The 16,442-nt window shown below is 41.2% G+C and overlaps 1 protein-coding gene across 1 annotated transcript; it reads right to left on the bottom strand.

The window, feature by feature from the left end:
* Positions 1-11,938: 11,938 nt before the first annotated feature.
* On the bottom strand, positions 11,939-14,665 carry LOC308078030 (dicarboxylate carrier UCP2-like). Its single transcript, XM_080419086.1, has 8 exons — positions 14,574-14,665; positions 14,121-14,268; positions 13,706-13,905; positions 13,289-13,490; positions 13,006-13,200; positions 12,657-12,758; positions 12,366-12,555; positions 11,939-12,108 (listed from the first exon to the last, which is right to left on the bottom strand). The coding sequence occupies exons 3-8, from the start codon at positions 13,829-13,831 to the stop codon at positions 11,994-11,996; spliced, it is 930 nt and encodes a 309-aa protein (XP_080275212.1). The 5' UTR covers positions 13,832-13,905; positions 14,121-14,268; positions 14,574-14,665; the 3' UTR covers positions 11,939-11,993.
* Positions 14,666-16,442: the final 1,777 nt, after the last annotated feature.

The raw sequence follows: 16,442 nt of genomic DNA, 5'->3' as shown, positions 1-16,442 counted from the left end.
GCAGAAGCTGTGGCTACACGACAGGAGAACAGGATCTTTAAAGACGTCATGGCACACAGGACAGGAATAATCCTCTTCTGAGAGAGATGACTTGGAAGCCATTTTGTCTTTTGAGTGAAGCTATACAAACACTCTGTCTCTGCTCAAGCCAGGAAATCAGCAAGTCAGCCGTGGCAACATTCCCTCTTCTAGAATGTTCCCTGAAGTTTATTTTCGCTGTGAATCGTGGATAGTGGCTCTTGTTAAAGTCCATTCAGCAGCAAGTTCCATTGGCAGGGTCAGTATTCCTTCCTGTAGCTGTGGACAGACAGTCTGTCCTCCCTCACTGGAAGTTGTGTTTTTTATCAATCTTATCGTCTCTGATCCGGCAAGGGGTGGAGCTTTGACAGACCTGTCACCAAGTTGCCACACACACACACACACACACACACACACACACACACACACACACACACACACACACACACACACTAACGTCTCAGAGTGGAATTTGACCGATCAAACTGGTTTGCGATTTACTCCTTATCTCATTAACCCTTGTACTGTACACATCATCAACAGAGACAGCTACATGCCAGTCACCTGCCTGCTCCTCAGGAGCAGTTAAGGGTTCTGTCTTCTTTTTAAAATGTATTTAACCCTTGCATTGTGTTAGAAAACTGCATCCACTTGTGGTGTTAGCGGGTCAAATTTGACCCGTGATTTAACACATTGTGTGCCAAAAACGGTCCGGACCGTTTATGAGAATCCATGCGGGGAGTGCCATAAACGGTCCGGACCGTTTATGGTCCAATTTTTTTTAAATACGTGGGGCCCACGTGGGGCGCTCTAACGGAACTTTGGGATCATCCAAGGAGTCTCTGAGAAGGAGAGGCCGGATGTGGATCCATGTCAAAAATCCTTCCGGTCGGCCTCTCCAATGTTAACTCCTTGACTAAAAGCTTAATATCTCCATTTCTTTTTAACGTGGTGGAAGTGAGCCGTTTTCGATCGGCGATCACTCTGCAATGGAGGATCGCGTTAGAAATATTATTGTTCCAGGCGTTAGTCGGGACCCTCCGCCGTCTCGCACGCACGCTTTTTTTTACATGCACTTCCGCGTCGGGGCTTCTACAGCACGAAACGTATCAACGTAAGTGGATGGATGATTTACAGGCACTGAACGTACAGTATTTTAATAAACCTCTGGCACACAATGTGTTAAATCAGCCCAAAATACTAAAAAAATATTTGTTTTCATAAAAAAAAATCTCCCACCTCATAGCTGACTTGTAATGCATTCATATCCATGTAAATACGTTTTAAAATATTATGTTGGGTTAGGGCTAGGGTTTCATCTTTCAATATATCTCGTTTTCTATTATAACATTTTTTTAATTCACTCATTAAATTTCCTATAATGAAGGCAATGGATAATGATGTTATCTAGCTATAATAGAATAATTAAGAATAATAATTAAAACACACTTCCAAAAAACATTTATTAAAAAAATAGTCTCTCTCACTGTCAAACATGTAAACATTGAATATTGACAATTTGGGGGGAATTGAGACACACTTCTCTGCCGGATCATTTCGGACCCTAACACCACAAGTGTCACTTTTTTTTATAGAGACCATCAGAATGAATTAAAATGATGATAATTTGTTGCGTTAAAATGGCTATTTCTGAGGATATCATGAAGCCTCGTTCCAATAAAGAAATGTAAAGGGTACATTTTACCTATTTAAACTTGAAAACGGGTCAAAAATTACCCTAACACAATGGAAGGGTTAATGTATTTTTTTTATACTTTATTTTTTCATAAGGACACCACAGTGATGCAGTCATGTCGACTATAGCGGAGCGGCTAAATGCTTTTTTCTGGCAGAATCTTTCAATTTATGATACAAGCGTGAAAATTGGCATGAGCAGTCTCCATGGGTCACTTGACAAGAAAATTGTCCGAGGCAGTTGTAATTTCAAGATGGTGGCCATTTTTCAAGATGGCCGACATCTTAGTGGGCAGTTAAGTGATATGATGGTTTATTTGGTGATACAAGCATGAAAATTGGCATGAATAGTCTCTGTGGGTCACTTGACAATAGGCCACCCACAGCTACTTGACATTTCAACATGGCGGCCATTTTTCAAGATGGCCAACACTTTAGTGGAGCAATTAAGTTATATAATGGTTTATTTGGTGATACAAGCATGAAAATTGATATGAGCAGTCTCTGTGGGTCACTTGACAATATGCCACCCACAGCTACTTGAAATTTCAAGATGGCGGCCATTTTTCAAGATGGCCGACACTTTAGTGGAGCATTAAAGTTATATAATGGTTCATTTGGTGATACAAGCATGACAATTGGCATGAGCAGTCTCTGTGGGTCACTTGACAATAAGCCACCCACAGCTACTTTAAATTTCAAGATGGCGGCCATTTTTTAAGATGAAAAACCACCACAGTTAAGCTTAAATCATTTAGTTGGTGATACAAGCATGAACATTGCCATGTCTCAAAAGGTCATTTGACAAGAAACCCCACAACCACCACTTGAAATTTCAAGATGACTTTCGTCCGCCATGTGGATCTTTAAATGATACCTTTTCTCATAGAAATGTATTGGGTTCCTCAAAAAGCTCTGTCAAGAGAGGTTGTTTGACTGTGTTTTGTCTGACTCCTCGCCCACGACCTGTCCAGTTTGGTAAAACCTGTCAGGAGTTGCCTCCCACTGGCATAGCTCTCAGGGTTCACTGAGGTACTCAAGCTCCCTTACCACGACACGGTAACAGTCAAAAGGGAGGATTTTTTATTTATTTTTATTTTTTTTAAACTAACAGCCATTACATGTGTCAAATAAATACTAAGAGATGGGGGAACAAAAAATATGACTAATAAATTAGCACAGTTGAGGTGCTGATTAGCACAGTTGTGGTGCTGAACGGACAGTGCTCCAAAATTATAATTGAGCAATGGCTAATACTGAATGGCAGTAGCCACGGAACCATGACAAACTATAGTAAGGAACTAAACTGAAAATGTGCTTCACTGTTACGTATGGCAGTGGAAGCAATGTTACAAAGTAACAACTGAAAATTACACACTAATAGACTGGTGACAAAGTAAAACATGATGCACCGATGTGGCGAGGGGAAGCCGAGCCATAGGCCTACACTTGAAAACAAAGAGGACAAAGGGGAAAAACTCTGGCAAAATAAACATGCAAATAGGTTCTAGCAGGGGCAACTACATAGGCATGTGCAACTGAGTCCATATTTGAAGCACTTACACCTTCCAGTACATGCCTTGGTGCACCCACATTTGGTCAACTCCCAACAACTCTCCGCAATAGGTGGAAGTGGAGTCCAGAAGACTTTCCACTTCTCGTCCTGTTCCACCCATCCCCAGTCAGATGGGCTCGGCATTTGTGGATGTCGCTTCAATGCCTGTCCCCACACGTATCCAGCCTCATAAGAAGCACGTTTGGCATGCTCTTTGAGTGCTGCTTGAGTTGGTGGGATCAAGTCATAATGTCTTTGCTTTCTGGCAAAGAGATCAAGCCTGGCCTCGTTCACAGTTGTGACATCGCTGGACCTGTCATACATGAGCACAACAAATCTCTCCAAAGCTTGCAGGTCACTATCCTCCACTGCAGAGGGACATTCGCTGAGTGTTGCAAATGTGTTTGACACCTCATCACACACGTCCCATGTGTTCCAGGCAGACTTCTTTGATTTGCCATGGAAGGATGACACAATGTCACAACCACTGAAGGCATGGAAGAAGAGGATACCACGTGTTCTCTCTGGTCCTATGGCTGAAACTACCTCATGTATTGGGATCCATCTTGTCTTCTCTCCTTTGCCAAAAGTCACCCACATTTTTTCAAGGCCAAGTTGCATCAAAGAGGGCATAACAGAAGTGGCTATGATTACAATGTCTGTGTCATTGGCATCGATCATCAGGGATTTGTGTCCTTGTTTCACTGCATGTTGGGCATGAAGGAAAATACGCGTGTCTGCCTCTTCATGACTACACGGGGCTACTGCATCCAGGTTAGCAGCTTGGTTGCTAACAGCATCTTCCCCCTTCGTCACAATGACTATATTGGCTGTTTTCATTTCCGTAACTTTATCAGCAAGGAAATGGAACAATTCCTGCTTGTTGTTTTCATCCCGTAGGAAGCTTTGCCAGTTTGACGGAGTTTTGCCTGTGCCTGTTACTCTCCTCCTGATTGATTTTCCCCGTTTTGACCTTGCCTCAGACTTCAGACTGGACTTCCAGTAAACATCGAACACGATGTCCGTCCGCCTGTATGTATGGCTGTATGTCTCTATTCTTGGAAGTATGTCACTTATTGCATATTCATCAAACGTCTTGCTTGAACGTGGTGGCAGTGTATTCACCATAGCTGATCCATCCACTATAAGAACATCTGATTCTGGCTTTTTTTCAGGCAATGTCACTTTCGCTTGTAGTATCTCAGCCAGGTGTGATTTGGTACACGTGCGGAGTTTCCCTCCATCACTGAGAGCGGCGGGAGCTGATTGGTGTAAGTCACACTGCCTGTTCTGGCAAGAGATGAATAGTCGGGAGAAAAGTTGGTAGTCATCCTTAAGTTCCTTCATCTTGGAGTTTGTTCCACTGACAACTGGCTTGTGCTTGAAGAAAGTTACCATATTCTTCTTGATAGGCTTGTAGAAAGAGCATGGACTGTCGAGGCTCTGTAAATCTGTCATGAAAGACTTGAACTGTTCTCTGCCTTGTTGGTGATGCACGGCTATCAGCTCAGCTGAACTGGCATCAACAATGTCCTTTGTGTCTAACACAAGCAGATCATCTGATTCTTCCATGAAAGGGTTACCCATTTCCCTCATGACTGATGTGAGTCGTTTCACTTTCTCCAAAAATGCTTTTTGAGCAGCCTCTGTTTGTTCATGGTGATGATTACCTTTCTTCACATCTTTAGCTCCTGACGCAGCTTCATAGTTCTTAACTAGACGGCTCACCTCTGGACCTGCTAACATCCATCTTCGCAGTGCTGATGGGTTCTCTGTCAGCCCGACTGCTCCCCCATCACCTTTGATCACAGCATTGAGCCATTCATGAGCCTGATCAATTGCCACTGCAGAGAAAGCCCTGTCTGACTTATGTACTACAAAGTTCCCCTTGTGGAACTCTGCAGCAACTTCTGGATGTTGCTCCTCAATGCACATCATGTCTCGAAGGTGTATTGGAAGCCAACGAGCATAATTCACATTGTTGTTGGCAAAAAAGTATGGGACAAGCAACCCTTAGAGACTGCTCATGCCAATTGTAATGCTTGTATCACCAAATAAACCATTATATAACTTAATTGCTCCACTAAAGTGTTGGCCATCTTTAAAAATGGCCGCCATCTTGAAATTTCAAGTAGCTGTGGGTGGCCTATTGTCAAGTGACCCACAGAGACTGCTCATGCCAATTTTCATGCTTGTATCACCAAATAAACCATTATATAACTTAATTGCTCCACTAAAGTGTTGGCCATCTTGAAAAATGGCCGCCATCTTGAAATTTCAAGTAGCTGTGGGTGGCCTATTGTCAAGTGACCCACAGAGACTGCTCATGCCAATTTTCATGCTTGTATCACCAAATAAACCATCATATCACTTAACTGCACACTAAGGTGTCGGCCATCTTGAAAAATGGCCGCCATCTTGAAATTACAACTGCCTCGGACAATTTTCTTGTCAAGTGACCCATGGAGACTGCTCATGCCAATTTTCACGCTTGTATCATAAATTGAAAGATCGTAGCACTTATCTGCTCCGCTAACAGAGACAACACAAAATACAGCATCGGGACAAAAACAAAACAGACAAAAACGAAATAAGACAAAATAGAAAAAAAAGAACGAGCAAAAAAATAATACATTGACAAAATATACTTCAGTAAAAAGGGAAGAAAATAAAAAACAGGAAGCGCAAGGTACAGGGGCATAGAAACTAACCCATGTTCAAGTTCATATTCTTTACCGCTCTTTTTCTCTAGAACATCAGAGTAACAGATCATTAATTAGGTCAGTTTTTCATCAAGTGCCTGATAATAAACTCGAAAAAGTGCTCATCGGAGCACAGGTCTCCGCCAGGTCAGGTAGCTTAGTTTGGGCCAGCATTGTTCGGAATTCGCCAATCAGGCTTGAATGTGAAAAATCGGACGGATCCGTCTTGATGACTTGACTGAAGAAATAATATGTACCTATTTGCGTGATGTTTGGACAACATTTGTAGAAGTAGGCTAATATAATCCTGGTGGCGCTATAACAAGCCCATGTGAAAAATGTGGGGCAGAGGTTCTGAATTTGCATCCAGGGAGTATGTGTGCACAGTTTCGCTGCGATCAAGCCAACGGTGCCAGAGATTAGCTGGTCACAGACGGACGGACACACACACACGGATGGACGGACGGACAGGGTGCAAAACATACTCTCTCACCATGCCTTTCGGCCTGGCGGAGACAATTATCAAATTGAAAAATAGAAAAATAGCAAACATTTTCAAAAGCAGGGAAAATAGGAGAGCTACTGTAGCCAACAGGCTCACAACGCATCAGTTCTTTTTGCGATTTTTGAAAGCTGCTTAAGGGCGGATTCAGACTATGGTCCCGGGTGCGCACCCCGGACCACATGGCAGATGTTGTAGTAGTATGGTATATCCAGGACTAAAGTATCGTTTCAAACACAAGAATATGACATTTCTGTGATATTCCATTTCATTGGTAAAATACTTGAAGGTTTGTATTTAGGACTGAGTTTGACCTTTGGTCAAATAATGTAAGCCAGAGAGAGATTTCACCCAACTTAGTGTGGGCTCAGCTGTAATGCAATCAGTTCAGAGTTCCTGGCCTTTGTAGAGTCCAGATAAGAGGTGAGAGGCACAACAGTCGTTTTTGATAAACCTTTTGTTTCTTGGTTCAGAGGCATTGACACCCTCTGTCTTGTCTTGATTATCAGAAGAAGGCTTTTGTATTCATTTAAACTAATCAGAGTAATCATTGTTCCTTCCTGGGCCGATCAGATACAGACAGGATATGTGTAGTGAATGGTTGGAAGCCAGGTCAAGATGACAGTAAAATATATACACTTTTATTATTCTTCAGTCTTAGGTCTGCAGTGTGTAGTTAAAATGATTAAAGTCTTGACAACTATGACTTGTGTTGTTAACAAAGAGAAATGTCATTTAAGGAAAATATTCAGTCTTGAAGTAACTGTTGTCTTTGTTAATTCATTGTATTTCTAACTGCTGTTTGCAATTGTGAATGTATAATGTGTGTGGACTTAATTTGAAGCTAATAAGATGTTAAACAAAGATTTCATAAATATGAGCTTGTGTAAAAGTATAGTTTTATAGATAAGGGTTAAAGTAAATTGTCACATGTTTAAAAATAGGCGGATGCTAATTCCTTGTGATGACTGAGAAAGGCTGGCCAAGAAGCCTTTTGTTTCTAAAAAGCTTGTTTGTGAGTGGTCAAGAAGGAGGACTGGGAGGAGGTCCTATGTCAAATGTCTGTCTGTATAAAGTACAATGTTTTGGTGATTCAAGTACACTCTGTGATTGGCAATGCAGATGTCAACGTCTATGGAAATAAATACATTTCTGTGGACAAACCCTCTTTCAAACTGGATCCTCGTTCTTCTTGCATTCAGGGAATAGTTATGGAATAGTGTTTTTCTTGTCTGATCAAGGGACCATATACGACAGTAGTGTGAATGTAGTGTACCGTTCCCCGTAACGCATCACCGTACCGTACCCGAAACCACCTGGGGAGGTAGTCTCGGGTCCGATTGCTGCGCACTCGGGAGCGGAACACTGCAATGTGAATCCATCCGTAACGACAGGAGGAAGTGGACTGCTAATCATATATCATTTATATATTTTTATAATGACACATTATTTTAGCTGGGTTATACCTTCTCATAGTTCTACTTGAATGTTGACAAGAAATAATAATCCTGCTAGTGTTTGCGTAGCGCGAGCCGTGGAAAAACATAAACAAACAAGACCAGGAGACCTGGTTCTGCCAGACCCAGAATTAAGTCCTAGTATGTGACATAATAATGATGTCATGAATAGTTCGTTTTTTGGCTGGGGCCGGGGGACAAAGTGACCATGCCCATGTATGGAGAAAACAGATACAAAGCCTCATGTAAGCCCGACCCCTTGGGTCTGGCAAAAACACATGTGTAGCGAACGTGTATATAAGGATAACAAGACCAGGAGACCTGGTTCTGCCAGACCCAAAATGAAGTCCTAGTATGTAACACACCTACAAACCACTTTATAACTGAAGTTCATGATGTCATGAATAGTTTGTGACGAAAGGGGACGTCACAAACTTTTTTTTGGCTGGGGCCGGAGGACAAATGGCCCCTGCCCATGTATGGACAAAACGGGTACAAAGCCTCATGTAAGCCCGACCCCTTGGGTCTGGCAAATATACCACGGATTAGTCCGTGACGTCACTGCTAAAATACCAAGGATGCATCAGTGACGTCACGATCATAATGATAATAACAGAGACGCGAGAGATGACGTTACATTTTGAGGTTTCAAAGACCAACGCACACACTGCTTTGGTTGTGTATTGTTGTTCTGTTATTATTATAACTCAAGACAACGTCAGGAACACAGTCAAACTTTATTATTCACTCTGCACTCTGACAAGTGACTCTTCTGTGAATGACATTCTCTATCTCCCAAAGCCCCATAGTCAACAGCGCCCCCATGAGGCACATATTTACCATTACTGTTGAATTAAGTGTACTCGAATACGGAATAATTTTGGCCAATGTGAACGCTGGCCAGCTGGGCAACCCGATCTCCAGAGATTACCGTAACATTGCACGGAACGAGTGCACTTCATTCCGTGGATAGCCGCCTCGGAACTCCCGAATTGCGTGCATATGTACGGCGCTCCCTTTGTGACAAAACCATTTCGGAGGCGCGCAGTCACAGGCGAACTGTCACCCCGTGAAGGACCACCGAGGGAGCTAAGGCGACCGAGTTGCCGTCCTGAACGGTGGGACGTTCGCCTGTGCCTACTCAGCGCCGTTTGAGTTATGTACCGATAGGCACAGAATCGTAATTTTTTTTGTGGGGACTGCTCTGCTTCCGGGTTTTTCCGGGTTGCGACTGGTTACGCCCACCGTGGGACTCGCCGTACATATGCACGCAATTCGGGAGTTCCGAGGCGGCTATCCACGGAATGAAGTGCACTCGTTCCGTGCAATGTTACGGTAATCTCTGGAGATCAGGCTGAGCTGGGAGAGGCCAATCGTACTCGGGAACGGTTCGAATCAATCGGACCCAGTCTGAATCCGCCCTAAGTCTAATTTTCTCCGCCAGGCCGAAGGCGTGGTTGAGACTATGTTTTGCCCCCTGTCCGTCCGTGTGTCCATCCGTCCGTCTGTGAACAGCTAATCTCCACCACCGTTGGCCCGACCAACGTGAAACTGTGCACACACACTCCCTGGATGCTCCACATTTTTCAGCTCGGCCTGTTATAGCGCCACCAGGAGAAGGATTTTTGCACAAAAAAATATATATTACTCCTACAGATTTTGTCCAAACATCACGCTAATTGGTACACATTATATCTATGGTCATTTGATCAACACGGATCTGTCCGATTTTTCATATTCCATCCTGATTGGCTAAGATATGTATCTATAGTCTGCAGGAGTGGTTCACTTTGAACAAAATGCCTCAAATCATGAACACAGTTCCCGATTGGTGTGAAAGACAGAGGAAGAAATGCCACCCTTTTCACATTGGCCTATTATAGCGCCACAAGACGGATCTGTCCGATTTTTTATAGTCCATCCTGATTAAAAAATCTACAAAATGCCTCAAACCATTAACACAGCAGATTCCACAAACCTCTATAATGACTGAATTTGGAATATTGCTGGCCCACAACAACCTACCAGACTTGCCGGAGACCTGTGCTCCGGGGAGCACTTTGCCTAGTTTATTCTTCATCACACGACGGCATTGCTCACCGACAAACAACTGAAAGTAACTCTGTTTTACAGAGTCATAAAGACCAATGCGGACAGAGGCAAAGGTCATCTGTCTCCAGGCCATTGTAAAGGCTCCTGGGTCCCTCTTTACGGACCATTGTGGTACTGTGTGTGTGTGTGTGTGTGTGTGTGTGTGTGTGTGTGTGTGTGTGTGTGTGTGTGTGTGTGTGTGTGTGTGTGTGTGTGTGTGTGTGTGTGTGTGTGTGTGTGTGTGTGTGTGTGTGTGTGTGCGTGTGTGCGTGCGTGCGTGCGTGCGTGCGTGCGTGCGTGCGTGTGTGTGACATCCATCTATTGTCCATATGGACTGAACACTTCATTCTTATCCTAAGACATGAGAAAATCAAGGTCATCATCGCTACAGTATATTTCTCTTCTTTGTGCAGTGGTACAGGCTTCATATGGCTTTGACAATACTGCATGTCATTTTTTCTGCAAATCTTTAGTTCACAATACCCCCCCATACATACATATAAATATATATGTATTTATTGTCAGGTCTTTTCTAGTTAAATTGTCACTGACACACTGCAATAGGTATGCTAAATAAACATGAATATGTACTGAATGAATATGGATATTGAATGTATTCTGAAGGTATTCATTCCCAAAATTCCTGTGTTTCTGAAAAGAGCTTTCCAATATTTCATCAAGTAATCTCATTTACTGCTTCAGTTACACAAGCAATTGTATTACTATTCATCATAATATTCAATAACACCACAATCAACTAGTCTATGAGGTACTGTAGGTTAAGATGAAATACAAATGAATCACAGACAATAGACACAATTTATGTTATTGGGTTATACATTTTCCATAAAGTAAGTACATGTCTTATTGCCAGCAACAAGCCATACTTTCACAATGATGAGCAAACAGCTCTGTAAACAGTGATATTGATGAATATAAACCTACTTATTTACAGTACACCATAAAAAAAAGTTTAAATCAGTCAACATCAATATATACCCCACTCCTTACAGTGCAATTCTGTCAGTTAAAAGTTAAAATCTTCAATCACTTCAATCAATATTTGGCGACATAATCACAGCAAACCTTGTCTAACCTTTGACATCGTCAGAAAAGTCATAGTTTTAACTTTTAGACAAAAATGTCATGCTACTTTTTCACAATACAACGTCATCTAACAGACTTCATGGACAGCTTGACACGTTGTCCACTTTCACTATCAGTGGATCAGATCCAAGAGGCTTCTCTAATTTAGACTCCATCGCACCGCCGTGTCACTAGCGGACGCATTATTAGTTTAAAATCAGCCCTTTTAGTAGAGGTTTTAGACTCATGTTCACAAATCAATGCTAACCACGACGATGAGAGTAGCATATAATAGATCAACTCTTTTATAGTAGATTTATTTTAATTTTTTATAAATGATTGTCTATTTACTTATTTAATTATATTATATTTTTTTCTTTAATGTAACATTTTCTGTGTGTTTTTTTTTCTATGGTGTATTATTTGATAAATTCATAACATTTTCTGCAATATGATATATGATATAAATTGCCTGTCAATGAATATGAATGGCAATTAAAAAAAAGATTTTCACATGAACTCTGCCTCTGTGCTGCCACCTGGTCATGTGATAATATTTTCATACTGAGCAGCAGTCATTCTATATGTTAATTGCATTATACTCTCAACTACTGCAAGTGAGGAGCAGAGTGATGTGTACAGGCTGACTCTGAAAGGACTGAAATCACACCTGTATTCAACAACACATTCACATCGGAAATCCTGTAGAGGAGTTGCATTCATGAAGCTCTGGTGGCACCACATAACGACTGTGCTGTGGTGAAACTTGGGCCTAACGTGTCATGTTTGTCGAACAACACGGTCGCACGACGGAGTAGCCTTTAGAGTTGGCGTCCATGCCTGCACAGCTCTGTCTGAGAAATGTATAATTACACTGGAGAATGAGGTCAGAATGGAGACTCCCAGGACTGCTGTGCTCTGGTCATCGCTCGCTTAATCTGTTCATATGACACAAACATCAGAATGTTCCAAGCCCCCAGTCGCACGTACGACGGTATGAACCTGAAGCAGACAAAATACAAGACAAGTGAAGAAGTGTACATTTCAATTCTAATATGCAATACTATACAGAAAATCATGAGTGTTTATTTAAACTAGTGTAAACAATTGACCCTTACGGGCATCTAACTCTGAGAGAGTACAAATGGAACCAAAGGATCCATTTGGTTCCATTTGTACACTTTTGTAATTAAATGAACACTCAGGATTTAGCGTGTACTTAATGTGTACAACAGTGATGATGATGATGATGTATTTACCCCTTATAGAAAGCTGTGGGTCCCTCCTTTGTCAGCATTGTGACAGTACAATGTATGGCACTTTTGTACTGCTGTCCTGAGCCTGAGCCTGAGTTCATGTAACGTGTTTTGACTACATCCACCGGGTTAGCCGCAACTGTTGTAAAGAACCCCGCTATGAAGGCAGCCGTGAAGTGACACGGCATGTTATCTGTGGGTAAATGACAACATTCAATAACACCAACCTCACATTACTTTATACTATGGCTGTCACTGTAATTGATCATTGCTTGTTTTTCTGATCTGTCTCACCTGTCATGAGGTTATGCTTCAGGATGAGCTCCTTGAACATGTCATAGGTTACCAGCTCTGCACAATTCACAATGGCGCAACGTGCTATGTTTGGTATGCAACCTTAGAGCAGAAACAGAGAGGTGATAGGATCAGTATCTTTGTCATTTTAGATTTCTTTGGCTTTTCAAAAATAGCAGATATACAAGCTCATAGCGCGGCACCGAGTGCCGCGCTACGAGCTTGTAGATCTGCTATTTTTGGAAAATGTGTGCAAATCTTTGAATATATAAAAATATTTCTTTTTAATAAAAATAAATATTTTGTAGAATCGAAACCGCAGGTCTTAATGGGTTAAGATGACCGGTACCTTTCCAAAGGCCCCGCACTCCCTCAACGCGAGCAATCGTCCGGTAAGCATCCATGGTGCCGCGGTATCTTTTTTCACCGTCAGTCAGACCCTGGGCTTGGAAACGTACTTTCACCACATCTGTGGGCTGTGCAACAACCACACACAAGGCTCCTGTGGTACTACCTGCCATGAGCCGGACAACGATCCCAGCATCTGAAGAAGAGAATATATGATTTAAGATGAATGAGTCATAGTGAATCGTGGGTCAACACATGCTAGTCAGGTGTGTATGGAAACTCACTCTCTGAGCCTCGAGAGTAGAACTGCTTCATGGAGTCATAGAGACCGATTCGGATAGAGGAAAAGAGCATCTGCCTCTGGAGTCCTGCCACCAGGCCATTGTAAAGGCCTCTGGCTCCTTCCGTTCGCACTATTGTCGTGATGGTACCAATAACCCCCCGATACCTTATAGCATTGCTCCTTGTTTGAGATTCACCTTGGATCTGGGAAATAAAATGATACAGTACATATGATGCTGAGAAACAAACTATTAGAATGTTGTCTGGAGAATAATATGGTTTATTTTTTAATAGACTAAGAATGAGATATTGTTGATTTCAATACTCAATTTATTATGTAAAAAAGCTTGATTGCTTATGTGGAAAACTGAAAATAAACCTTGCTAAAAATAAATGAATACATTCTTAGTGCATCTAACCTGTAGTCTGACTTTAGAAGTATCCAGGGGAAAGGTGACAAGATCAGCAAAGCAGCCTGCACAGCCCGCACCAAAGAACTTGATGGTAGTAGAAGGTGCCAGGTCTGTGGCTTGTATGCCAACCATTGCTGTGTTGGGATTGATGGGATGTTCACAGGATTTGGGTTAACTAATGGTGTATTCTTGCCCTCTTTGTATATCTAAGGAGACAGAGATGAGATGTCCCTTACAAACTAATCAGTTCATAAATACAGGAATCATTCCAATGGAATCATGACAAAGAGAGCACAACAGCTCAATGTTCTCTGTTGATAACTGTGCGACCCATAGTTAGTTTATTGCTATTGTTATTATTTCTTATCATTATTAAAAATAAATAAAAAATGTCTTAAAATAATTGAATTGTTGTACATACCTGTGAGTGAAGGCAAAGAAGAATTATTCAAGTTGTTCGCTGTGGTACTCTTGTTGATTTTCTCTTTCTCTTTGTAAGTCTGATATTCTCTTGAGATGTCTTGGCCATAAACTGATCTTCAACTAAGCAAACCAGCATACATTACTCCCTGTTGAAATGAACCACATTCATCACTGAATTGGGATAATTCAAGAAAGACTCTGTCATACTTGTAATTAAACAAGGTTCATGTATTGATATGCCTATATACTACCCCCATAAATTATCACAGCACTAAGTTACAACTAAAGCTAGTGACAAAAATCTGCAAACTTCCTTCTTTATAACTGACACAATAAATAACGATGAATAATGTATATACAATGGCAGACTGTCTATTAAAATGAAATCAGGTGCATAAAATATAATTCCATAAATAAATTAATGTCACTTAATTGAAATAGCAGTTTTTACCCTATTGAAGTAATTCCATGTCAAATTATTATCCAGTATAATAAGGCAAATATATCCTTAATAAATCCTTGCCAGTTGTCCTTAGTCCTTTGTTGTATGGCTACAGTTGTAACACTGAAGGAGCTCCTCAATTTATGCAGCAGGTACCTCAGATCCATGCCATATATAAGCATGATAAGCTGGTCACACAGTGCTCCTGCTACTGTACTGTATGTGTATTATTATATCATGTTACAGGACACGGTCGGCTATTTTATTTACTAAAATAGCCTACTATACTTTCCTAGAAACTGTTTGCCTCAACATCACATGCTGACTCACGTTCCCATTGGTTGTTGTATATAGCCAATCAGCCAGAGAGGCCTGTCTGGATTCCAAGCATGCTTACGCCTTCCGTTTACATAATGGTACAGTGAGTGTTCTTTGTATAGCCTTTTCTCAGTGCCAATTGGAAAATAATATACACATAATCTTAAAGTCTGCTAAATATCCAGAGTATAACGTACAATAATGAAGATATATTTAGTTTTATTAATATAACATGATTTCAATTATGAAGCCAATTAGAAGGGAAAAAATCAGTCTGTTAATTGCACTTGTTTATTATTCTCTTGATGCATTGGATAAGTAAAAAATCATGTGCCCACTGACCTGAACCATCATGCAAATTCCTACATTACAGATCGCCATAATTGGACTGTCTGGTTAATTGCCGCCTACACCACCCACACATGGGGAAACGCCTTGCTTCTTAGCCCTGATCTTTCAAGACAGATTCAGAGCTCCAAAAAATATATATATTTATTTTTTTGGCCGATGGGTTCCCAGATTGCTTGGCCCATGTCTACAATGCATTGGGGTGGGGGGAATGGACCTGGCATCAATCCATTGATTACGTCAGAATCAGGCCATTTGTGTTTGGCTAAGGAACCATGTTCTAACAAAAGGAGCGGCAGTGTACAGGTTGGGTGCAGAGAGGGGTAAGTAAGGTCCAGATGCCAGGAGGGCTGGCAGTGGTGTAAAGTAACTAAGTACATTTACTCAAGTACTTAAGTACAATTTTGAGGTATTTTGACTTTACTGGAGTATTTCCAATTTCCAATACTTTTACTTCTACTCCATTACATCTCAGAGGCAAATATTGTACTTTTACTCAACTACAATTATTTGAAAACTTTAGTTACTTTTCAGATATAAATTATGATATTATGAAACATACATTAACCACTTCAGCCCTATTTAGCCCGATCTACAAGTTGTTGAGCTTGTAGATCTGCTATTTTCAAACATTTTATTACTTTTACTTTTGGTAGCCTACTATAAGTACATTTTGATGCCAATACTTTTGTACTTTTACTCAAGTAAATTTTGAATTCCGGACTTTTACTTGTAACAGAGTATTTCTATATTGCAGTATTGATACTTTTACTTAAGTAAAACAACGGAGTACTTTTCCCACCGCTGAAGGCTGGGAGGGCTGGTGGCTGTGTGCTGACGTCCTTAGCAGGCATTCCTCTCTACGTGTGATTTTCCATGGTAGCTGTAGGTCATGGCCCTCAACTCAACTCAACTCAAATTGTATTTATAGAGCACATTACAATGACCGAAGCCAACCAAAGTGCTGTTCCATCAATGGAAAAACAACAATGTTACAGTGCATACAGTGCAAAGATACAGTACAAAAATACAAAATACATAATACATACGGCAATTAAAAAATGCATAGCAGAAAATAGTGAGGTAGAGACAATGGTCGTGATGTATCGGATCACCTATGTTCAAAGGCCAGGGAAAAGAAGTAGGTCTTTAATAATGATTTTCTATGGACTGAGAGGCTCTTATATTAAAAGGAAGGCTATTCCAGAGCCC

This window comes from Gymnoscopelus braueri, assembly GCF_963280865.1.
Source record: "Gymnoscopelus braueri genome assembly, chromosome: 22".
Taxonomy (NCBI): Eukaryota; Metazoa; Chordata; class Actinopteri; order Myctophiformes; family Myctophidae; genus Gymnoscopelus; species Gymnoscopelus braueri.
Note: the sequence above shows the minus strand (reverse complement) of the source record. Positions and strands in the feature narration are given on the sequence as shown.